General features: G+C 41.6%; 1 protein-coding gene across 2 annotated transcripts in view; it reads left to right on the forward strand.

The window, feature by feature from the left end:
- The window catches only part of SYNPO2 (synaptopodin 2), a 246,996-nt gene that overhangs the window by 206,865 nt on the left and 13,495 nt on the right, over positions 1 to 26,636 (forward strand). The window contains exons 3-4 of one of the 2 annotated variants that reach the window (XM_007525487.3): positions 447 to 1,240; positions 5,950 to 8,114. In XM_007525487.3, the coding sequence (XP_007525549.1) occupies positions 447 to 1,240; positions 5,950 to 8,114 (2,959 nt within the window). The remainder of the gene's footprint in view (positions 1 to 446; positions 1,241 to 5,949; positions 8,115 to 26,636) is intronic. The other variant, XM_060177092.1, reaches the window with a different exon arrangement.

Raw genomic sequence — 26,636 nt, forward strand, 5'->3', positions numbered from 1 at the left:
TAACTGTCAGCATTTTTGCTTAGCTTTCAAAAGCTTATTTGGAAGATCTTTTTATTACCTTTATTTATTGGATAGAGACAGCCAGAAATTGAGATGGAAAGGGGGATAGAGAGGAAGAGAGGCAGAGAGACACCTGCAGTCCTGCTTCACCACTCGCAAAGCTTTCTACCTGTAGGTGGAGACCGGGGACTCGAACCTGGATCCTTGAGCACTGTAACATGTGTGCTCTACCAGGTGTGCCACCACCCGCCCCACTTGGAAGATCTTTAAACAAAGATCTAAACATATTGCTCACTGCTGTTTTCAAAGGTTTGGAAGTTGACATTTAGGAGGAAAGATTTTGATTGAATCATGTATTAGCCTTCATAAAAGTATCAAGAAATGTTTTGGCAGGTGTAACACACTCCAATTTAACTGTTTCCGGGATACTGTTTTTCTGTGTGCAGACCATCCAGTGGAATAAGTGAGCCTTTGACCTCTGAAACAGAGAACAAAAATCATGAACATCTCACCCACGAGGGGTCCGTGCAAAGTACCACCCTGCAGATTCGACCGGTCACTGAGACCCAATGCCGAGAGTTGTGCATCACCCTGAGCAAAAATGGAGCCACCCTTGCAGAGAGCCAAGGAAGCATAAAAGAAGAAACAGCCCTGAACTACTCTGTGACCTCCCACCTATCAAACACCCCGAGAGGATGCTCAGCAGAGGAGATTATCTTAAGGGACCCGGCGAAAATGAGACCTCCAGGCCCTGTGGTTGAATTACAGTTATCCCTGCCGCAGGAGAGACACAAGGCTTCCAGGGTCCCAGTGGTGACTCTCCTGGGAGAAGAACAATCCGAGACTCCTGACCCAGACCTTCATTTACACCATGCTGGCGCTGCCCACATCACTTCTGTCCCCACTCCTGAGCACAGGGACCCGGTTCTGAGATCTGGGAAGATAATTCAGCTCTCCAGTGGTAAAGACTTGAGAGTGATCCAGGCAAGTGAGGCAGGTGCAGTGAGGCTGCCCCAAGTGGAAGTGATCCTCGATTGCTCTGAAAGACTGAAGAAGACACAAGGGTGCAGGCTCCAGGCAGCAAAGGGGTGTGAGGATTCTCCTGCGGAAGGAGGGCAGTCAGAAGCACCTCCTTCTCTGGTTTCCTTTGCAGTTTCATCAGAAGGCACAGAGCAAGGGGAAGAGCCACGCTTAGAAAGGGATCATAGCAGACCTCACAAGCACAGAGCACGCCACGCACGTAAGTCCTGCCCGGGGTCACTGAGGGGTTGTCTGCACCAGGGGCTCAGTTGCTTAGGACTTTTGCTATTGCTGCTTTCCCAGCATGGACTTTTAATTGGATGGGAGAAAGAAAGAAAGAAAGAAAGAAAGAAAGAAAGAAAGAAAGAAAGAAAGAAAGAAAGAAAGAAAGAAAGAAAGAGAGAGAGGGGAGGGAGGGAGGGGGGGAGGAAGGAAGGAAGGAAAGAAAGAAAGAAAGAAAGAAAGAAAGAAAGAGAAAGAAGGAATAAAAGGAAGGAAGGGAGAAAAAGAGAAAGGAAGAAAGGAAGGGAGAAAAAAGAAGAGAGAAAGGAAAAGAAAGGAAAGGAGAGGAGAGGAAAGGAGAAAACTTCTCTCCAGTCTTCCATTGGCTTTTAACTTTTTTATTGTTGTACAGAATACTGAGTGTGAAAATATAGAGAACACCAAGCGATATGTTTAAATGTTCTTAATGCACTTTCTTTTGTCAAGTCCCACCCTGGGCAGGACTGTTCAAGGCAACATTATTACTAATGTGCTTCTTTTGATTTATCTCAGGATATCATGAATTCAGATCACATCTGAGAGCTTGAGATTATTTCAACTCCTATGGACAAGAGTTCAAATGTCCAAAATGTCTGAGTCTGCTGCTGAGTGGGATCTTTAAAATGAAGGCGCTGGCATTAAAATTAAAAGCAGACTGTCATTTTGTGGGTGGGGGGAGCTAGATTTTTTTCATTGTACAACTTGATGATGCTTGCAGAAGTGAGTTTGACAGACAAGGACATGTGGGATACTAAGCTGTGGCATGATCCTTGCCACTGTGGGAGGCTTCACTCGACTGCATGGCCTTTCATCTCTCTACCTTCTAGACACAGAAGTCAGATTCTAGGACCATGTGGAGGTGTCTCAATGTTTCCCAACAAAATATATTTAAATTCAAGATTGTTTAATGGTTTTTTGTTTGTTTGTTTTACTCAGGGGAGTGATTCCAGAAAGGAAGATATGATTAAGAATTGGAAGTCAGGGATTTTATCATTTGTATTGCTTTCTTGAATTCCTGTCTATACATTTTTAAATCTTGCAATTTTATTTGAGGCTTTAAAGACGCCTCAGTATATAAATGGCATACAGTAGCATATTAAGTGTTATAAGCCTAAAAGTTCTGTAAAGCTATGAGCCAATATCACCTCAATACATTTTAAAAAGTTTAAACAAGAGCACTACTGTGGTTTAAAAAAAGGGGGGGGGATAAGAATGAGGAGAATCCTTCAAAGTTGAATATTAAGCTATGATTGTTACGTGTTTCAGGGCATATTTTTAGAGTTGCTATTTGTAGTGTTATTGGTGAGGGCTGCTAATCATGCCTTATACTTTATGGGTGTGTGTGTATAGTCACATTTATAGCATATTAAAGTGTATTGAGGCAGTTCTCACATACTTCACATGTTGGCAGTGGAGCCAGCAGCAGCTGTGCAACTGTGCCTGTCAGTTTAGTGCTAAGTTGTATAACACTAGTTAAAGGAATGACTTTTAGAAATTACCACACTTTTTACTATTTCTTGTGAAAAGTTTGGACTTGTAACTTTGTTACTAAACCATGACCTCTGATCATATTTTTGTTTCTTTAATGTATTTTTTTTTTTTTTTTTTTTTTTTTACCAAAGCACTGCTCAGCTCTGGCTCATAGTGGTGCAGGGGATTGAACCTGGGACTTTGGAGCCTCAGGCATGAGAGTCTTTTTGCATAACCATTATGCTATCTACCCCTGCCCGATATTTTTGTTTCTTAATTAAATGTCTAGTCTGACTGTTTCATGGCAAAGAACTAATTTTTAATCATAAAAGATTACATTAAAATTTCACTTTGCTATTTTGAAGAAACTCAGCCCATTTTTGTGTTTTCACTCACTGTTACTGAGTCTATGATGTATCTGAATTGACTTCCCACCAACTTATATTTTTTTTACCAGTATAACAATGTGGTTTTTTAAATGTAAATATGAAAGTATAGTTTTCAACTGTCAGACCTAATTTGAAGGCACTAAACTACTTAATTTAAAATAGAATATTTAGCTTCTACACTAATATTTGTCCACAATGTAAAAAGTTACCAGTGACATCATTTCCCCCCAATTTATACTTATTTTGCTGCCACTGAGATATTTCAAACATAGCAATGGATTTGTAAACAAATTTATCTAGACACATCTGTAACTAATATTTTTAATAACTGGTACTTTTTTTTTTTAATGAGAGAGATACAGAGAAGAAGAGGAAGAGAGAGAGAGAGAGAGACCAGACCACTGCTCAGCTCTGGTTTATGGTGGTGCCGGGGATTGAAGCCAAGGCCACAGAGACTAAAGCATGAAAGTCTTTTTGCATAACCCCTATCCTGTTTTTCCAGCCTTAAAAAAAAAAAAATTGTATGTAGTATTCCATGGTTTTTTTTTTATTTTTAAAAATCTTTAAAATTTTTTTTTAATATTTATTTTTATTTATTTATTCCCTTTTGTTGCCCTTGTTGTTTTATTGTTGTAGTTATTATTGTTGTCATTGTTGTTGGATAGGACAGAGAGAAATGGAGAGGGGAGGGGGAAGACAGAGAGAGGGAGAGAAAGATAGACACCTGCAGACCTGTTTCACCGCTTGTGAAGCGACACCCCTGTAGGTGGGGAGCCAGGGCTTGAACCAGGATCCTTATTCAGGTCCTTGTTCTTAGCGCCACCTGCACTTAACCCGCTTCGCTACAGCCCGACTCCCGGCTTTTTTTTTTTTTTTAAACCAGAGTACTGCTCAGCTCTGGCTTATGGTGGTGTGGCGCATTGAACCTGGGACTTCCTGGGACTTGACAGAGCCTCAGGCATGAGAATCTATTTGCATAACCATTATGTTATCAACCCCCACCTTGTATGTAGTTTTTTAAGTTATCGTTAATTTTTGCTTCAGTGCCTTTAATTATATTCATTCATTTGTAAAAGTTATATTAATTCAGTAACTCTGAGTGCAAATATTTTGAGTGGTTGCCAAAGTGAAAAATAAGAAAGGGGAAAAAAAAAACAACCCTAGCTATTTAAATTCATTACATCAAAGCCATTGAGGTAATCAGTATTTTCTTGCCACCTCCTATTTCTTAAGGATACTTCATAGCACTACTTTTATATTGGCATTGCACTTTCCTTTATTTTTCCCCCAATTATTCACATTTTTCTTTATTAAGAGGTTTAAGGGTTTACAGTCAACAATAAAATACAGTAGTTTATACATGTGTAACATTTCTCAGTTTTCCACATAACAGTCTAAACCTCCCCCCACCCCCCCCAGGTCCTCCTTCACCATCACGTTCTAGGACCTGAACACCCCTTCCCCTAACCCTAGAGTCTTTTACTTTGGTGCAGTACACCAAATCCAGTCCAAGTTCTGCTTTGTGTTTTCCTGGAATTTCATTTTTTACAGATGGAAATACAAGGGGTGCTTTCATGAATGTTTCCGAATGTAATATGTTCTTCCTTTTTCATTTAAATTAAACCCTACTAACTACCACTTACTAGCCAATTTCATTATTAAATTGCAAGCTTCTCCTTAGAAACAAATGATATAGCACTTATTCTGATCATCTCATCATTATCATGTACATGATGATGCATGTATATAATCAAGTGAAATGAAGGCTAATATACTCAAATACACACATCTTTATTCAAGCCAATTATACCTATTTGCAGTTGTATGTCATTCTAGAAGTGTACATTTTATTTTCCATTTACTTATTATTATTGCTGAACCTGGGCCTCATTCCTGAGTAATTTACCTTTTCTTGGGCCAATTATTTCATTCATATATAGAGTTAAAGAGAAACAGCAAGACAGACAGCAGAGAGACACCTCAGCATCAGAGTTTCCTCCTGTGCTGTGAACCCTCCTATGTGGTGCAGACTCAAATCTGTGCACCATGTGTAGTAAGTGCCCCCTACCCAGTGAGTTGTTTCTCTGGCCCAGTTTTATTTATTATAATTAGCAAATTAATTAATCATTAGAGAGAGAGAGAGGAGGGAGAGAATGAGAGGACCAGAACACCGTTGAGCTTTGGCACAAAGGTGCTGTCAGGAATTGATCCTCTGAGGCTTCAAGCATGCAGTTGGTGCTCCAATAGGCCGAGCTAACTCTCTAGCCCTGGAACCTTTTTTTTTTTTTTTAAAGAAATTAGAAATGGGGGGGGGGTGATGGCAGCACACCAAGTTAAGCATATATAGTGCAAAGCACAAAGACCCGCACAGGGATCCTAGTTGGAGCCTCCGGCTCTCCACCTGTAAGGTGTTTGCTTCACAAGCATTGAAACAGGTCTGCAGGTGTCCCTCTGTCTTCCTTCCTCTTTATCTCCCTCTTCATTCAATTTCTGTCTGTCCTAGCCAATAAAATGGGAAGGGGGGGGGGGAGAATGGCCTCCAGGAGCCAGGAATGGATTCATGGTATAGGTATCAAGCCCCAGCAATAACCCTGGAAGCAATAACAGCAACAATAATAATAATGATGATGATGATGGAAACTAGAAATGAATTAGATTCCTTCAAAATCAATAGTCAGTCACGAACATGTGTTTTCCATATTTCTTCCATATTAGCCCCTTCACACACACCCCAGGTGAATTTCTGGCTTGTTGCAATGGTCTTCCTTGGACAAAACCACTCAGAGTAATTTTTTTGTGCTTTCTCTAGGGCTCAGGAGAAATGAGAGTCTATCAGAAAAGCAGGTGAAAGAAGCAAAATCTAAATGCAAAAGCATTGCCCTCCTTCTAACCGATGCCCCCAACCCCAACTCCAAGGGGGTGTTGATGTTTAAGAAGCGACGGAGGAGGGCCAGAAAGTACACCCTCATCAGCTACGGGACTGGGGAGCTTGAACGAGAGGCCGAGGAGGACGAGGAGGAGGAAGGCCACAGAGAGGGCTCCTGTGAAGTAGAATTTCTGGGCGCCAGCGAATCTGAGGTGGATGAAGAGTTACTGTCCAACCCTGAGGACGACGACGACGATAGCACACAGGCGCTGAGCTTTGACTGGGATTCTAAACTGGTGGACATTGAGAAGAAGCCGCAGCAAAGTGACAGAATGGAGATGCTGCCAGACACCACAGGCAAGGGGGCCCTCATGTTTGCCAAGAGGAGGGAGAGGATGGATCAGATCACAGCCCAGGAAGAGAAGGAGAGGGTGGGTATCCGAGAGGCCGCCTCTGTCCAGCCAGATGGCCCGAGCTCTGTGACTTCTTACCAAAGAAAAGAGGAGGGATCCATGAGTGTGCAGAGCTCGCTGAACAAAAGCTACATCCAGGTGAGCCATGGGCTGGGCCATCTGCCCCAGCAGAATGGCCTCAGTGGGGTTCCAATGAACAGAACAGCCAAACCCTTCCCAGGGGCCCTGAACCAGCTGGCCACCCCTTTCTCCCCGACCCGAAACGTGATGAGCCCCATCGCTGACTTTCCTGCTCCACCCCCTTATTCTGCCATCACCCCTCCACTACCAGAGACCTTTTCCAGCGGGATCTCCAGCCCCATCGGGGGCCCGGCACAGCCCCCACCCTGGCCTCAACCGGCCCCCTGGTCCCAGCCGGCCTTTTATGATGCATCCGAGCGCATCGCCTCCAGGGATGAGAGGATCGCAGTGCCCGCTAAGAGAACAGGAATCTTGCAGGAGGCCAAAAGGAGGAATACGACGAAACCCATGTTCACCTTTAAAGAGCCCAAGGTCAGTCCCAATCCTGAACTCATGGCGCTTCTCCAAAACTCAGAAGGCAAACGGGGCACCGGAGCAGGAGGTGACTCTGGACCCGAAGAAGACTACCTCAGTCTGGGAGCGGAGGCTTGTAATTTCATGCAAAACTCCTCAGCCAAGCAGAAGACCCCACCCCCCGTGGCTCCCAAACCTGCGGTCAAGTCCTCACCCTCCCAACCAGGGACTCCAGTGTCTCCTGTCTGGTCTCCAGGAGTGACTCCAAACCAACCTCCAGCCTTTCCCATCTCCAGCCTGTCGCAGGGGCCTATGGTCTCTTCCATCAAGGTGGCCCAGCTTTCTTATCCACCTGCCCGGCCTGCCAGTGTTCAGAACCTGGCTGGTCCTTACCAAGGACCCAGGGCTGCGATAGCCAGTCAGAATTACTCACCCAAGCTCCCTGCTCCCGCACCAACACCCAACGCTGCTCAAGCTGGGCCGGTAGGACCATCCAGTGAGCTTCCAGGAATGAGCGGGAAGGGAGCCCAGCTCTTTGCTAAAAGGCAGTCGAGGATGGAGAAATACGTGGTGGATTCAGACACAGTACAGGCCCACGCTGCTCGAGCTCAGTCCCCCACTCCTTCTCTCCCAGCCAGCTGGAAGTATTCCTCCAATGTCCGAGCACCCCCTCCTATGGCCTACAATCCCATCCACTCCCCCTCTTACCCACTGGCCGCTATCAAGTCTCAGGCCTCAGCCCCCCAAGCCGCCAAAACAAGCAAGAAGAAGGGTAAGAAGCCCCTCAACACTCTGGATGTCATGAAACACCAACCTTATCAACTCAATGCCTCCTTGTTTACCTTCCAACCCCCAAGTGCGAAAGATGGCCTCCCCCAGAAGACACCTACCAAGGCCAATTCCATGCCAGCCATGAAGCAAGCCCTGCCTCCCAGACCAGTGAGTGTCACCTTGCCCACAAATGCCCAGGCATCCTCCGTGTATTCGGTCCCCGCCTACAGCTCTCAGCCTGCCTGCTTTGCAGGGGCCTCTTCCCCGGTCAGTGCCTCTCCGGTGCCTGCGAGCCTTCCCACGTCTCCCAAGCAAGAATCAGCCTCAACGTCGTATTTTGTGGCACCAAGGCCGAAGTTCTCAGCCAAAAAAAGCGGTGTCACAGTTCAGGTGTGGAAACCATCTGTTGTGGAAGAGTAATCGTGTAGCCGAGGCCGGAGTGTTCACTTTGCTTGAAACGAATCGTTTGCAGTGTCCCTTGAGTGCCTGAGAATTGCCTAGTCGGTCCTCCACTTACTTAATTTCAAATGCCACCTCCTATCCTGGGTCCAAAGAGCATAATTTAAAGAGTCAAAAGTCTAACTCAGATGGACTTAAAACCTATATATCTTCTTTTGCACACTTAAAAAAAATAGTAGACATATTGCTATTATATTTAAGTAAGCAGGATGCTTAAGGTTTATGCTTGAGCCACCAGAAAGACCATGACCAGTGTCACTAGCCAACATTAGGGCGTAGGTTTTATGTGACATAAACAGCAGTGCTTCTGTGGTGAGAAGGTTCCAGTGTAGTGCAAATAGAACATCTATCAACTGGCATTTCTTTTCTTTTCTTTTCTTTTCTCTCTTTTCTTTTCTCTTCTTTTTCTTTCTTCCTTTCTTCCTTTCTTTCCTTCCTTCCTTCTTTCTTTCTTTCTTCTTCTTCTTTTTTTTTTTTTTGCCAAGGTGTGTTCTATCTCTATGACCATGGTTAAGGGATAAGAAATTTGTTAAAAATAGGGATCAGCTCTGACCTGTCAACCTCAGACACTGTTTGAAAGCTCAGCAGAAGTTCCCAAAGATGGCTGGAATGTATATACTTTAGTGAAGTGGGCAAGGAAGAAAGGATGCTAAGAAGTTCCGAACACTTAGGAGGACCTATTAGGTTTCTTGCCAAATGTGACGTAGATTAACTCATTTCAGAAAACTTCTTTCAAATACATGGGTTAAGAAAAAACAAGTATCCTTAGAGATTGATTCTCATCTTTCACCCTACCAGTGACCAGAAAACCTGAGAACCTCTCCAGTTGCCTGTAAAAGCATCCGTTTGTCTTCCTCTGTTGAGGCGAGTGATAGAGTACAGGATAATGGAGTGTGGGATAAAGAGGCAAGCAGGCTGATGCTAAAAGTACCTGTGACTACTGTTCCCCCTGAGGGAGTCACCTGATTGGGCCGGGAAGGGAGACCAGTTCTAGGGACTTGACTGTGAAGCGAGAAGTACCTTTCGTGTGTGGAAGATGGAGTGTGAGAATGCACAATGGTTAGCATCCATTCTGAATGACTTCACAGATTTTTTTTTTCCTTTCCTTGTGTTTGCTTTGCTTATTGATGACTACTTCTCCCACTGTTCCTTGCAATTATATTCTCACACCTTCACTTTTATTATTTATATTTCATGGACCAGGAGGAGGATTCGGGCAAGGTTACCTTGTAAACTTGGATTGGTCCCTGTGCCATCATCCAGCTGGCTATGAAGTTATTAATGTTATTGACAGTAAGCCTCAAGGCCCTTCTCATGTCATTTTAAGTCTGAGTCTGACCAACGGTGGAAAATATTCAATACGAATTAATGTAGAGAATCATAAAGCATTTTTTGACAGCTCTAACAAAAACCATCTACTTACAGGAGATACATTTGGAGAACTCTCATAACAATTTGCCTGGTTTGAGGGTACATGGTACCATTTTAACCCTCTGAATATATCTGTATTCCTGTGCTTTTTCTGCTGTCACTATCAACCTGCTTTATTTTTTCACTGTCCTATTAAAAATATGACTTTCCTCGTTAACTATTTTATGTATTTCTGTATTTTTAAAAATATTGCTTTTTTGTACTATTCCCACCTAATTTCCCTGTTCTTTTTCTTACATCACCTTCAAAACATTTGAATTCCCTTTTCACACATAAACTTACCCATTTCTCTGTACAGTGTAGCATTTCAGACTGTAGGAATTTCTACACAAAGAGAGTTAATTAAATCAGCTACAGAACAATGGGACTGATTCTTCTGATGCCTTTAGTAGTAATTTACCTAGAGGTTGCCACAGTATGAAGCTGGGTTTCTTATTTGCCTTTTTGGGAAATCAGTTAGGAAGACTAATATAGGGTAAAGGAAAAAGCAAGTTATTCATTACATAACACTCTTCTTCGAGTTACTCATTCCCCTGCAAAGGAAGCTGTGTTTTAGGCTTTTTTTTTCCATAATAGAACAACCATAAGAGACCTCTTAAGGTGAAGCAGGACAACATATCATTTTTATTTTTATAGCTCTGCATTCTTAACATAACATTTTAAGAACGGCATGAATTAGAGGAAAGATGATGGAACACAAGGTAGTCAAGCTGAGATCATCAGTTCAAAAGTAGCCTGGGGTGGGAATGAGCCAGAAGTATTCCCAGTTGTCCAATGACTTGTGGTATGTAGGAATGAGAAGTGTTTGAGGTCCATTTCCTGTTGGACAGGTGGTGCTGTTAGCAGAGCCTCTGCTTGTGGTAGATGGCACAACTACCATGACTGGCGCTGTCATGGGATTTGCAAAAAGCCAGGCATGCAGAATATCCATGACTTAGATGGAAAGCAGGTAGCAGAAGTCTCATCTTGAGTCACACAGCCTCACATCAGAGAAGAGGAGTGGGAGTCGGGCCTTAGCACAGTAAGCGCACGTGGTGCAAAATGCAAGGACTGGCAGAAGGATCCTAGTTCGAGCTCCCAGCTCCCCACTTGCAGGGGAGTCACAAGCGGTGAAGCAGGTCTTCAGATGTCTATCTTTCTCTCCCCCTCTCTGTCTTCCCCTCCTCTCTCCATTTCTCTCTGTCCTATCCAACAACAATGACATCAATAATAACTACAACAATAAAACAACAAGGGCAATAAAAGGGAATTAGAGAGAGAGAGAGGGAGAGAGAGAGAGAAGAGGAGTGAGGAATCTCCAGAACAGAGTCTAACTTCACCCTGATGGATGAAAGTAAGTAGATGAAGCCAGCTCCCTGGAGGTAGACAAATTTCCTTGGATTCTTCCCACTCCAGGAGCCCCCAGACACTTGATACACTTAGAAGCTGTATGCGCCATCTTTCCCTCTAGTGTTCTGAGTATTATGTCAGTGTGTCAAGTGGAAAGTTAGAACTCAGGATCTCAGCATCCCTCCCACTGGGTGCCCTTTGCAATGTGGCTATGTTTGTGGTGCTAGATGTTTAGTTAAATGGTGGATGGTTCTGTGGTTTGAGGGGGCAATTTTTGCTTGGCTCTTAGCACCTTCCCTTCTCCCTCGTCCTCTGTTAGCTTAATTTCTAGGCTGAGCACCTCTGTTGTCAAGTTTTCACCATCAACACAAACCACAGAACTGGTTAAGACTGGGAATCAGAGTATTGCCCCTTTAATATTAGAACATTCACAGTCTTATTTGAATATTTTAGTAGTAGGCACTGTGGTAAGGAAACAAACACTATTGCTGTATTTTAATTCATCATAAATTAGATAGTGTTTTTAGGGAGTGTGATTTAGAAAGCACATTGAGGGGCCAGTGAAGTGACTTAGTGATAGAAAACACATTTTTCACACACGGGGCCCTGGATTTGATCCCCAATAAACACAGCAGGGACAAAGACAAGTGGAACTCCGTGGATGGTGGAGTCTCTCTCCCTTCACTCTTAGGAAAAATTTTTTTTTTTTTTAAATGTTAGAAACGGGTGACTTAACAAGGGAGCACAAACATGAGGCCCTGAGCTTGATCCTCAGTGCTGTGTCTTAAAAGGTGCATTGGAATGGTCATTCACAGCATGACAAAGTTGACACTTTGAGCTATATTTAGCATGGTTGTTAACCGTCACTGTATCTCACTTCCTCTTCACAACAAGGAGCTCATTTTAACTCTAGGAAGACCAATCAATTTCAAATCATTCTTTGAAATAAGCCAGGATTCTTGAACTGATCTAAAACTTGCCAACTCCTCGCAAGAAGTGGATTTCACAAGGTCGTAGAGTATTATTACTCAGCCTAAAATCTGAGTTCTGGTAGTAAGAGACTCTCATGTAAGGTCCAACACAAATATCATAGGAATGGCCTAACATAGTGTGACCACTTTCCTATTTATAGTTGTAGGTCAAAGAACTGTGGGGGTCATTTTGCTCCACTCCAGATAAATATGACAGATCCCCCTTCTGATTCTGGCACTTTGAGAGTGAAGCCTCCTGGAGTATGAGGCACTTGGCTGTTGGAATCTGAATTTAGGTCTGATCTTTCATTATTCCATTCAGTGGTAAATCTGAGAACCTTACAAGGCACCCAGGGTCAGTTCCTGAAGTCTGTTGCTGTTTCCTGAGTCACCACCAGTTTTGACAGGAAGGGTATTTGAAGTTGCAGTCATCAAAAAAGAAGTGACTGTTTTCTGAAAAGCTAAATGCTCATTCCCTCCTAAAATCGAGTGTGTTGAGTGAGTTTGCTTTCAGAATTGGTATGGGTTGAGCTTGTTTGCAAAGTTGTGATGGGTTCATGAGAAATATTTGTAAATTCGAAAGGGCCAGCATTATATTCCCAGAAATGCTGACCTTTCTGGGTCTCATGTCCCCTTATCACTGGGCTCTGGGGGACACAAAGACTTGAGAAACACTTCAGCGCTACAGAGTTCATCAACAAGTATTCTGGGAAAAAAGCAGAATTGAATTCTTGCAGGATTGGCCCAGGGCCATAAAGCAAACTAGTAAATTCCCACAGGACTTACATCCTGGGCAAAAATTGCTGAAAGAGGACAGTTTCTGTTTCTCACTCTATCCCCCCCCTTTTTTTTTGCCTCCAGGGTTATCGCTGGGGCTCAGTGCCTGTACTACAAATCCACTGCTCCTGGAGGACATCTTTATTCCATTTTATCCAACAACTGTTGTTGTTGTGGGATAGGATAGACAGAAATTGAGAGAAGAGAGGAAGACAGAGAGGAGGAGAGAAAGACACCTGCAGACCTACTTCACCACTTGCAAAGTGTTCCCCCTGCATGTGGAGAGCTGGGGGCTCAAACTGGAAACTTTGAGCTGGTCCCTGCGCTTCACACTATGTGCACTTAACCCGGTGTGCTTCTGCCTGCCCCATCCCCCCCTCATTTTTTATGGAGCATCAGACCATATTAAAACCAGTCTTTAGGAGAAGCCCCCAAATCAGACCTACCCTTTCCTTAATGTTAGTCAAGTAGAATCAGTTTCTTTTAAATTTTAAATTTGACCTGGAATTTCAGGAGAGATCTCAGTGCAAGGGCACAAGACTTGCATGGCTGAGGTTCCCCAGACCCAGGTTTGATCTCCAGCACTAACTTATGCAAGAGCTGAGTGGTGCTTTCCTGTCTCCCTACCCCCTACCTCACCTCTCATGAAAATAAAAATACTTCTTTAGAAATAAAATAAAAGGGGTCCAGAAGGTGGCACAATGGTTAAAGTCTTGGAATCTCAAGCATGAGGTCCTGAGTTCAATTCCCAGCATCCATATACTGGAATAATGTTCTGGTTCTGTCTTTTTTCATAACTCTCTCATTAACAAATGGATAAATCTTATAAAATTAAAATCAATATGAGGTGAGGAGATAGCTTCATATTCATAGTCTTGCCATGGATGGGGCCAGGTTCCAGTTCCAACACCTTATAAGAGTGTAATATCATCAGGGGAAGCTCAGGTCCTGCACTGTCCTTCCCTGTCTGTCTGTCTGTTTCTCTTTCTCTCCCCCTCCCCTTCTCTCTTCCTCTATCTCTTTCTAAAATTAAAAATATAAATAAATGCAAGTCAGTTCAGGATTGGTGGAATCTCACACGCATAAATCCTCTGCATCACAAAAATAAATGAATACGATAACAAAGAAAACACATATTGATGTCAGAGCTAATTGAATAAAGAGCAACTTAATATAAAAATATCAAATCCCACCAGGCATTTCATAGGCTCCTGATTTTATCAACGGTTTGTCAGCTAAGCAATATCTCACGTGAAGAAATTTTAGGCTTCTGCAGGGTCCTGAAGCTTAAATAGTTTTTTTTTTTTTTTTTGCTGTTATTGATACATAGAATTTTCTTTTTTCTTTTCTTTTCTTTTTGGTTTAGAATAGAAATCTCTGCAGCTTTACATCTGTTTGCTTCCTTCCTGATTTGTTTATCTACATTGCATGTGCTTTCTGATTGGCAAAATATACATACATTTTCAGGGTCCCGAATAAAAATGATCACAAGGAACCACTTTCCTGTCTACCTTCTTCCCTCTGCCTGAAAATGACAGTTATACTCAGAATAATGTCACAATCAACGTTCTGGGGAATAATCCCCCCCCACAGCCCCTACTTCTTGAATACCATGACAGCTATTATTAACAGTTTGCTTATGGAGGGAGGGGGTAAAAGAAGAAAAAAAGGTTTGCCATTGACTCTGAGTTGAAAGCAAATAAACTTTCTAGAGAAAAAAAAATGTTATCCTCAAAAGAAAATGATCAAAACTTTTGTTTTCAGGAGACACGTTAGCAACCAGAAAATCTTTGATATTCTTCTTTGGTGGAGTAATCTAGTCTCAAGGCCACCAAAAGGCCAGCATGAAGTATTAAGATTTCAGTGAGGGTGAGGACAGAAGCTGTGACATTTGAATTATCTCCTGAGACCCAGGGAAAACAGAAGGTGGGATTGGATTGGGGTATTGGACATGTCAAGTCTCTATGCTAGAAACAAAGTATACACTAATATATTATCTACCGTGTATATACAAGTACGTCCTCTAAGTTGTAACAGTAGCTAACAGACACTGAGCACTAACTTTGACTCTTTTGTCCAATACCTCGCACAGATGATCTTTTTGATTAGTATGAGATAGATACCAACATTTTCCCTAGCTTACGGATTATAGACGTGATTATGAAGCACCGGAGACTGAAAAAAACTTGCCCAGTACCACACAGTGTGAGGCAGGCTACTCTGGATTCAGTTCAAACTTGCATTCTTAACCCAACTACACGGTGATTTCACTTACTCTTCAGAATTACCCTGAATGGGAAAAACAATTATTCCCAAATAATATTCCAAATTTTGAGATGAAATCTCTGTAGCTCAGACGCATTGAACAACTTGCCCCGTGATCAGGATCCGATGCCTGACACCCTTACAGTAGGCATGGTTTCCACAGTGTCAGACACCCACCTCTCATGCCCAAAAAACTTTTCTACACAAAGCCTCTTCTGTAGATGCTTATACACAGCTTTGGCCATGACTAATGGCATTAAAGAAAAGCCCATCTCCTCCAAAAGAAAATAAAATGCTCGTGATACTAGACTGTTGGAAGTAGAACGCCTGTCTCTGAGAAGGAAGCACCTGTTTTATAAGTAACAAGAATGAGTTTGGCTGGGATTTCTATATGAGTTGCCCAAATTCCTTCATGTTCTTTCTTTCTTTCTTTCTTTCTTTCTTTCTTTCTTTCTTTCTTTCTTTCTTTCTTTCTTTCTTCCTTCCTTCCTTCCTTCCTTCCTTTCCTTCTTTCTTTCTTTCTTTCTTTCTTTCTTTCTTTCTTTCTCTCTTTTCGGGTGATTTTCTTGGGTTGGGCATGAGGAGAAATTTCATTTAAAAATAAAATAAAGTAGGGAATGAAAGGTGCCTTACCTGGTAGAGTGGATACTTTGTCATGTGCAAGGATCTGGGTTCAAGTCCCTAGTCTTTACATAGGATTACTGCCCAAAGGGGAAATTTCACAGTAAAGCAGTACTGTGATATTTCTACTTCTTTTCTCACTGTCTCTGTATTTCACTCACTATATAGGAAAAAAAATTTTAACCTGGCTGGAGTGGTGGAATAATACAGGCATGGAATCCTGGTGGTAACCCTGGCAATCAATCAATCAATCAATCAATCAATCCAGAAAGATAACTCACCAGGAAAGTGTCATGACACCAGAGGAGCTTTGGTAACATGGCGTCTTTCCCTCCTTCTGTCTATTTGAATGAAAAAGTTGGCCTGGGAACATTAAGATCATACATGTACCAGGCCCCCCACTCTGTAAAATAAATAAATAAACAAACAAGCAAACCAAAGTCTCCATGCCATTCAGACTCAGGGTAATTCAGGAAACTTCTTACATAGTGAGTTGGCTTGAAGTCCGGTTTGCTGCTATAAACCAGTAGTGTGAGCTGTTTTCAACAAGAAATATTCCAAACAGAATAAAGCTGAAAGATGCACTAGTTTACAGTGCTTCAAACTATAAGAAATAATTCTCGCTGGTATCTTAGAACTTCTGAAGTTATCTCCCAGCTGAGCTAGAGAGTCCATTCACTCTGGAGATGCAAAAGGGTAGCCATTCTTTCCTGCTCAGTGGACGAGTTCTCAACTTATCTGTATTTAGTTAATATATTTATTAACAAAAGAAAGTAAGAGAAACAGAGCATCACTCTGGCATATACCAGGCCAGGGATCAAATTCAAGTAAGCCACCTCTCTGGCCACTCAGCAGTTATTTCTGTCCATGTCTACGCAGCAAGGATATTTTTCATGGAATGTAAAACAACTAAACTAGAAAAAGCTGATGCAGAGTCTGTATAAATCTCCTTTTGAAATGAGGATATATATATATATATATATGTTTTTTTTTTGTTGGTGGGGAATTAAACCTGGGCTTCAGAGCCTCAGACATGAGAGTCTCTGCATAACCATTAAACCGTTATGCTATCTACATCCCCCCACTAAGAAGACCTTCATTCTCTTCTGCTTACTTCTTCAAGTCCTATAATAATTTCTCTGAAAGTTTTAAAGTCCATTATATTTTTGTATATTGAATACATTAGTTATTTTTTTGTTTTTATTATGGCAACACTGCTACAATGAGAGGGCCCTGAGAGACTGACTTGATGAGAGAGAGAGAGAGAGAGAGAGGGAGAGAGAGAGAAAAAGAACACCAAGGGCTGGCAAGATCTTTCACCTGGGAAGATGCCTAATTTACCATGTGTGCAAGCCGAGTTTGAGTCCCCTGGCCCTTTGACACTGGGTTCATTCTCTCTGTCTCTCTGTCTCTCTGTGTCTCTCTCTGAAAAAAAAAGCCTGGAGTGGTAAAGCCCATGCAAGACAAAAATCACATAAAATAATTTTTAAACATTAACATCAGCTTTAAGACTCAGTTATGAAAAGACTGCTTAATTCAAAGCGCTGATATTCAAGAGATATGGTTCGTTTAACCATAGAAAAGAGAATTCTGATGGGGAAATACTTGTAATTCAACTGCATTCTCAGACAGGTGTCCTGAGTAAAGTCCCACAAGGCTCACTGAGGCTTAAATAAGGCTGGGCTGTCCCACAGAACGCGAAATAGTTGGCAGGTCTGCCCATAGAACTTACCCATGCCTGCTACGGCTATGTGTGATCTGACAGCTTTGCTGTCCTCTGCCAGCATGGCAGACAGCTGTTCTCCCTTCTTCCCAATGCTGTCCCAGGACAAAGGGTCAGCAGCCTGGCCTTTCTAGAGTAATTGATCCCCATGCCTGAGAAGCGTGATCAGTTTCCAAAAACACAAGGAGTGAAGCCTCTGTCTGAACAGAATAAACACTCAGCTCTTAGGGCAAAGCATGGGAACAATTTTCAGAAGTTGGCTGACTGATAAAGGGAGGAACCCAAAATTCCAGCTGCCTTTTAAACCCAGTGGAATATTTGTGGGTTTTCTGACACTTCTAGAATTCTTCTGAGTCAGAAGCAGAAGTCAGGGTGGATCTTGAAGAAGAATATATAAATATGTGTGTGTGTGTGTGTGTGTGTGTGTGTGTGTGTGTTTGTGTATAATGGAAAAGCTAAGATTCTGAAATCTTTAACTGAAACCAGAATTGCTCTGACTTCAAATGTGATTAAACTGAATTAGTTTGGTTTTCATTTTCTACCATTTTATATATATATATATATATATATATATATATATAGAGAGAGAGAGAGAGAGAGAGATACAGAGAGATATTTACAGATTTTTAAAAAATTATTGTTATTTGATAGGACAGATAAAAATGAGGTGGGGGAGATATAAAGGGAGAGAGAGAGAGAGAGAGGAACCTGCAGGCCTGCTTCTCCACTTGTAAAGCTTCCCCCCTGCAGATGGGGAGTAGGGGCTTAAAGCTAGATCCACACACATGATAAGTGTGTGCATTTAACCAGGCGCACCACTGCCCAGCCTTCAATATAGATCTTTTTTTTTTTTTTGCTGCTTTTCATTTTCTATCTTTTTAAAAAAAATTTTATTTATAAAATGGAAACATTGACAAGACCATAGGATAAGAGGGGTACAACTCCATACAGTTCCCACCATCAGAACTCTGTATCCCATCCCCTCCCCTGATAACTTTCCTAGTCTTTATCCCTCTGAGAGTATGAACCCAGGGTCATTATTGGGTGCAGAAGGTGGAAGTTCTGGCTTCTGTAATTGCTTCCCTGCTGAACATGAGTGCTGACAGGTCGATCCATACTCCCAGCCTGGAGAGAGCTTTTTCAACTAAGTATTCCTTTTTTGATTTTTTAATTAGTTATTTAATATTGATTTATAAAAGTATGAGATAACAGGGGTATAATTCCACACCTTTCGCACCACTAGAGTTTTTTTTTTTAAGATATATATAATTTGCCTACAGGGCTCAGTGTCTGCACTACAAATCCACTGCTCCTGGTGGCCAATTTACCATTGTTGTTGTTGCATTGTTTTATTGTTTTTTTATTGTATTGTTTTATTGTTGTTGTATTGTTTTACCATTGTTATTGTTGTATTGTTTTACCATTGTTGTGTTGTTGTTGTTGTATTGTTGTTGTTGAGTAAGACAGAGAGAAATTGAGAGGGGAGGGGAAGATAGAGAGGGGAGAGAAAGACACCTGCACACCTGTTTCTCCGCTTGTGAAGCAACCCCCTTGCAGGTGGGGAGCTGAAGTCTCAAACCGGGATACTTGTATTTCACACTATGTGCGCTTAACCTGGTGTGTGCTTAACCCTGGCCCACCACCAGAATTCTGTGTTTCCATTCCATCCATTGGAAGTTGCAGTAGTTCTCTCAAATCACAGATGTGGGTCGACTATCTATCTATCTATCTATCTATCTATCTATCTATCTATCTATCTATCTATCTTTATATATAAATATGCCCTCTTTTTATTCCCCTGTGGTTCTTCCTTTCTAAGTCACACCTATTGCGTGTCCTTCCTCTCCCACCCCCTTCTCTCTCTGGGTCTTGCCGGAGTTGGGAGTTCAGAGCCCTCTGGTCATCTTCCCCTAATATTTACCCCATCTGGGTGACTGAATCAAAATTGCTTATGGGGTGCAAAAGGTGGAAGGTCTGGCCTCTATAATTACTTTTCCATTGGTCATGGGCATTGGCAGGTCATCCCATACCCCCCACCTGTTTCAGTCTTTCTTTAGCAGGATAGGGGTTTAGGGAAGTGAGGTTCTGGGACATATTGGTGAGGTTGTCTGCCCAGGGAGTTCAGGATGAAATAATAGTAACATTCACAACTTAGTGTCTGCAATGCAGTAAGATATAAAGCAGGACTAAATGTTTACTGAGCAGGAACCATAAAAGAGGAATAGAGCAGAAGCTAGAAAGTCTATTTTAGGTATGTTCTTGGGTTGCCCATGCCTGTGATAATTTTTGCTGGAGCTTGATAGCTAACCTGTAGGTGGACTAATAAACATATTGTCTGTGAAGATGGTATCAAAGTTGAGAACAGAACTAGAAAGCTGCCTTAGGGCAGAGAGGAGCTCCCAAACGTGAATAAAATATGTAAATACAATTAACTATGTACCACATAAATCTGACCTGGGGCTCATACCTATTCATATTTAGCACAGGAGGCGGTATAACCTCTGAGTCCCTGTCAGTCTGAGCTCTCATTCCATGGTCACATCTGGGAACATTCTAGACTGAACTCCTTTCGGGACCAGTCTTCCTTGAGTGGCAGAGTAGGTTAACCCAGTCTCCCTTCAGAGAGTGGGATGGTCCTTCATAGTGATGGTAGTTCATAGTGAGGATACAGTCTTGAAGAAGCCCACAAGTGGTCTTAGGATGCTAGGTCTATTTTTTTCAGTTACTATCCATTGGTGTTTTTTTAAATTTTATTTTCCCCATGTGTATCTCACATTGAAATAAAAATATTCCCAAAACCAATCTCTTGAACTGAAAATCCTGGAAACAGACTCTTCTGAAATAAAGAGTGTATGCAAAGTATCAAACCTGCCCCCCCTCCTTTCAGGATTTTGTTGTTGTTTTAATTGCTCAGGTTATTGATAATATGATACACTGAATTACTTGATGAAGCTTATCAGATAGAACTAAATGTAATTTTCCATTTAAATGGAATATAGACTAAATAGGTTTTGAATTTTAGGTTGTGAAATATCTTGCAAAAAGCCCCCGTGCATCACAGATAGCATCATTTCAATGAAAAGCCAAGCAAATAAATCACTTAGAACTTCAGTTCATTAATATGATTTCATTTATGTACAGTGCTTTAACTTGAGGAAATGATTGCCAGCAACTGGTCAGTGGCCCACCTGGTTGAGCATACACATTACCAGGCTCAATGACTGGGGTTTAAGACCCCCCGGTCTCCATCTGCGGGGGGTGGGGGGAACAGCTTCATGAGCAGTAAAACTGTGTTATAGGTGTCTCTTTTTTCCATAATCTTTCAATTCCCTCTCAATTTCTCTCTGTCTCTATCAACAATGGGGAAAAAAAGAAGAAAAAGAAATGGAATAAAATAGCCACCTGGAGTGGTAAGATTCTTCATGCTGATACCAAGTTCCAGCAATAGCCCTGGTGAATATATATCTCGCTTTCACAGCATCTTAAGCCATAGTTTTTCATCTCTGATTCCCAAAGGATAAAAAAAAAAATGAAGATTTACCCTTGTCCCACCTTAGATATTTTGATTGTTTTTAGGTCCATGTGGGATCCAGGAATTATTTTTGCAATATCATTTTGATGCTCATAGGTTGGGGCCCATGCTTTGAAAAAAAAAACACTTTTCTAGCACAAAAAGTGTATAAAGCAACTTTATTCTATAAAATCCATAAAATAGCTCTCAAGTCCAGGCAGTCAGGGTCAGCCAGACTTGTGAACTGCACTTGCTTTCAGATGTTCTCGCATCTGTGCTGACTTTTTTTCAAAGGCCCAGGAGAGGGCAGCAAATCCTCTTCTCCCTCAGAAAGCACTTCCCGGCAGCCATTCTTCAACATTTGTTGCATTTTAAGATCACTTTTTTTTTTTTTTTCTATTTCACCGTTTAAATACAGAGAACCTTGAGACGTGGTTTTATCTCAAACCCCTGCTGCTCATAATCAAGGCTGAGAACGAATGTTTCTAGGGATAGAATGATACAATTTTATTATCTAAAGGAGGGACTGTCCAGTTAGTTCCTCCGTTGTTTCTTTCCCTATCCCTTGGGATAGGTGTTATATGACTTCCCTTGGCTGTGAAGCAGTAGAGTTTTGTTATCTCCAATCAAAAATGTAACTTAAATCTCTCTGGCAGTAATCCAGGCATTCTTACTTGGGTATCTGGGTTAAAGAAGTTTGAAGCATGTTGAAGGCTATAGCTAACTTTTTTAAATGAATGCAAATGTTGATTGGTATAAAATTTTCAAAATGAGGGGCAGGGTGGTGGCATACCAGGTTCAATACAGATAGTATGAAGCTCAAGGATCCTGGTTCAAGCCCCCGGCTCCCCACCTGCAGGGGAGTCGCCTCACAAGTGGTGAAGCAGGTCTTCAGGTGTCTATCTTTCTCTCCCCCTCTCTGTCTTCCCTCCTCTCTTAATTTCTCTCTGTCCTATCAAAAAATAATCACAAAATGGCCACAAGAGCAATGGATTCTCAGTGCAGGCACTGAGCCCCAGTGGTAACCCTGGAAGCAAAAATAAATAAATAAATAAAATAGAATTAAAAAGAAAGAAAGAAAAGAAAGTAGGAGTGAGTTGTGAAACAGCTGGTTGAGCACGCATGTTACAGCACACAAGGAACCAGGTTTGAGTCCCCGGTCACCACCTGCAAGAGGAAAGCTTTGTGAGTGGTGAAGCAGGGTTGCAGGCTTCTCTCTGTCTCCTTACCTTCCTACCACCCTCTTCCCTCTTGATTTCTGACTGTCGCTATCCAACAAATACAGATTTAAAAAAAAATCTTAAAGAAAAGAAAATTTCAAAATGAAGTCCATGCACTGTATTTGCACCTACTTAGCATGAAAGTGAACTAAAGGTAAGGTAGATAGACAACATGCAAAAATCATTCAGAGGCTCCTTTCCAGAAGCCCATTCAGAGCCAAGGAGCAGGTAGACCTGCTGAGCAGCAGCTTTGATCCCAACAGGAGTATTGTTTTTCAGATCTTTGATGCACTCAAGTTTATTTGTAAGTCACAAGGGGAAGTGACATACTGGTCCGGAAGTTCTGTGATATGAGATATATGTTTGTACACTTACCAGTGAGAGAATTAAAGACTACTTCTAGATAAGAGTGCAGGAATTGAGAACCCTTGTGGTATAGCCATGAGTAAGCCTTTCTGTTCACGAATTAAGAACTGTAAAGTGTGAATGGAAGTTGTAAGGCAGAAAATTCTTATTCGACTTAAGAAAACTTCAAAAGGTTGTTAGGAATAGATTGGAATACATACACACACACGGCATATAAAATGTGTTATGGATTTAACTGAATGTACTTTATTTAATTCTCATCATGTTAATTGGTCAAGATTCTATTATTTTTTTATTAACTTTATTTATTTATTGGTCAGAGACAGCCAGGAATTAAGAGGGAAGGGAGTGACAGAGAAAGAGAGAGAGACACCTGCAGCTCTGCTTCACCACTTGCAAAGCTTTCTCCCTGCAGGTGAGGACTGGGGGCTCAAACCCACAGGTCCTTACATACTTTAATATCTGTGCTTAAACAGGTCTGCCACTACTCAGCCTTGAGAGTCTATTTTTTTTATTTTATTTATTTATTCTCTTTTGTTGCCCTTGTTTTATTGTTGTACTTATTGTTGTTGTTGTCGTTGTTGGATAGGACAGAGAGAAATGGAGAGAGGAGGGGAAGACAGAGAGGAGGAGAGAAAGATAGACACCTGCAGACCTGCTTCACCGCCTGTGAAGCGACTCCCCTGTAGGTGGGGAGCCGGGGTTTTAATTGATAAGAAAACTGAAGCCCAGAGAGGTAAGAAAACTGCCCCAAATCACCCAGCTAATATAGACATAGGTAAACATCAGTGAACCTAAGTTTATCTGTTTTCATAGCCTGTGACTGCTTTTACACTATCAAGCGAATTGTAAAAGGAACTCCTGGGAGTCAGGTGGTAGCACAGCGGGTTAAGCGTAGGTGGCGCAAAGGGCAAGGACCAGTGGAAGGATCCCAGATCGAGATCCCGGATTGAGCCCCCAGCTCCCCACCTGCAGGGGAGTCGCTTCACAATCAGTGAAGCTGGTCTGCAGGTGTCTATCTTTCTCTCCCCCTCTCAGCCTTCCCCTCCTCTCTCCATTTCTCTCTGTCCTATCCAACAGCAATGACATCAATAACAACAACAACAATACAAAGGCAAGAAAAGGGAATACATAAATAAAGAAATAAATAAAAAAGGGAACTCCTGTGAAATCTAAAAATCTTTCCAAATGCTCAGGTTTTTTCTTTTTTTTTTTTTTTCTCCAGGGTTATCGCTGGGCTCGGTGCCTGCACCATGAATCCACCGCTCCTGGAGGCCATTTCCCCCCATTTTTGTTGCCCTAGTTGTTGCAGCCTCGTTGCGGTTACTATTGCCATTGTTGACGTTGCTTTGTTGTTGGATAGGACAGAGAGAAATGGAGAGAGGAGGGGAAGACAGAGAGACAAGGGAGAGAAAGATAGACACCTGCAGACCTGCTTCACCGCCTGTGAAGCGACGCCCCTGCAGGTGGGGAGCCGGGGGCTCGAACCGGGATCCTTACGCCGGTCCCTGCGCTTTGCGCCACGTGCACTTAACCCACTGCGCCACCGCCCGACTCCCAAATGCTCAGGTTTTATAATCATCTTTATCAAAATATTCTTTGAAAACAGTTGAGTGTTTGAGGTTGGTATTTCAAGGTAGTTTAATACTTTGAAAATCAGGGTCGCTTAAAATCTGACTTCCAGCCAAATCTGTTCATTGCCTGCTCCTTAAGTTTTAGGATATCTGAAGAGAAAATGTTGTAATATTAAAGACGCTGGTTTTCTAATGAAAAGAAAGAGCAGAAACAAGAAGATGAGGGGGTACTCTTTCTTTGAAGGTATGATTAGAAAGATTTGCTTTGATTTCAGTGTCTGTAAAGTATGATTTATCACTCCTTCTGATTTTCTGAAAGAAACACGGGTACTTCCTGAGCATTCTATAACTTAGAGGAAACAAATATGGCTTGTCAGTAAATCTTAAGTCCCAAAAGAGCTTTGTCCCCAGGGTCCAAGATATGAATCAACTAATTCATTTAATTTCCTTAGGAACTTAAAGGACAGTGAGCCAGTAAGTGGTTTTTCCTCTCACTCTCTTCTTTGCATCCTTGTGAATAATGTTGTTATTTATTGTGTCATTGTTGGTTTCTCTGTCACTATCACTGTCCAACTTTGATTTGTCAGGTTTCTGTTGTTCGTTTTGTTTTTATGATTTAGAGCTGTGACGGAGGATTTCTTTAAAAACACACTTTTAGGAGCCAGGTGGTGGTGCACCTGATTGGGTGTACTAGTTACCATAAACAAGTGCCTAGGTCCAAGCCTCTAGATCTCATCTGCAAGGGGAGATCTCTCTCTCTCTCCATATATATATTCACTTTAAATGGATTTTATAATTTATCATAATTCTAGTAAGGGATATATTCTAGCACAGTATCACTTAGATAGTAATTATGAGGAATTGTCTTTATTAAGTGCTTGTTACATACATGTCAGTAATTGGCATGTTACTCTATCAAAACCTCCCACAAAATAAAAAAAATTCATTCATATCATATAGAGTCAACATCCTTTTTCTTATTGTGAAAATGACTTTTGTTCTCTATACAAATGTAGAGAAATTCAACCTCTTGATATCCATTGTTAACGTTTTCTATGGTAGGAAGCTATATGGAATTTACTGTTTCAATCTCTTGAAGCAAGATAAAGCTTTTCACAAAACATTTTCAAGTGTGTTTATAAGAATTTAGTTTTATATCCAAACCAACCAATGTATACTTTTATAAAAAACATACTTCTGTAGGCTTTTTCTTAAGAAATATACTTTTTATTATTTATTTATTATTTTTATTATTTTTTTCCTACAAAGCACTGCACAGTCTGGCTTAAAGTGTTATGGTGCTAGGGATTGAACCTGCTACCTCCTTGTTCATGTCAATTCCACCTACTTAAATAGAATGCAGACTAGATTAATGGGAGTCTTTTTATAGGTTATAATTTGTATAGTCAGGGTAGGGGGTAGATAGCATAATGATTATGCAAGGAGACTCTCATGCCTGAGGCTCCTAAATCCCATATTTAATTCCCCGCCCCACCATAAGCCAGACTGAGCAGTACTCTGGTAAAAATAATAATAGTAGTAGTAGTAGTAATAGTAATTTTTATATTCATATACTTCTTTTTGCGAGTCCAGGAAGATGAGAAGGAAGAAATTGCTGCTGTAGCATTTATTGCTATTGGTACATTGACTTCCACCTTCTGCATCCCATAATGACCTTGGGTCCACACTCCCAGAGGGATGAAGAATAGGAAAGCTATCAGGGGAGGGGATGGGATATGGAGATCTGGTGGTGGGAATTGTGCAGAGTTATACCCCTCTTGTCCTATAGTTTTATTAATGTCTCCTTTTTAAAATAAATAATATATATCATTTAGATACAAATTTACTATCTATGGCTTTAAGTTTTCAATTTATCTATAGAAAAATGACTCTATGACCTCAGGTAATTAGCCTAATTTCTATGCCTCAGTTTTCTTATTAGCTAGATGAGGAGCTAGTGTTGTTTAGAGAATTAAATGAGTGCTTAGACCTATGACTAAGACAAGTACCTAGTAAAAATTCTGTCCACAGGTGCAGTCTCATCATCACCTACAAGACCAAAGAGAGCACAGAAGTACAAACGGTTTCCTCCTGAACTTCAGTCTTCATGACCTTAGATTGAATACAGTTATTTTTATCCTTTTTATAACAGAAGGTTTTAAATAAAGGCCCAGGCGTCTGTATTTTGACCCACCCAGAGCTAGCAGGGAGATGAGGTCAGATCACTGGCTCTGCCAGCCCTGCTGCCTGCATCCTGGTGGCTGGCACAGCGGAATATCTAAGGCATAGGGAGTTAGTGCCACTTCAAAAGCAAGGCTCCCTCCTATTTTTATCCTGGGGCGACAGGCTGCTTATGCACTTGCCTCTTGAACAAAAGGTTCTTCCAGGTCTCTGACACCTTTTAAAGTCTCGTGGCCTCATCTCACAATAAGAACAATCACACAGAACACTGTTCCATGTGCTGTAGAATTCAATTTATAAAGGCAATCTCTATTGCCTATTGATCTTGAAAAGGAACCAACTTTTTCTTTCTTTCTTTCTTTCTTTCTTTCTTTCTTTCTTTCTTTCTTTCTTTCTTTCTTTTTTCTTTTTTTGCTATTCTACAGTCAACTGGGTTGCTTGGTTGTGAGACTCAGTAAGCCATGCTGGCTTCCGTGGTTATTTC

The sequence above is a fragment of the Erinaceus europaeus genome, chromosome 2 (genome assembly GCF_950295315.1).
Source record: "Erinaceus europaeus chromosome 2, mEriEur2.1, whole genome shotgun sequence".
NCBI lineage: Eukaryota > Metazoa > Chordata > Mammalia > Eulipotyphla > Erinaceidae > Erinaceus > Erinaceus europaeus.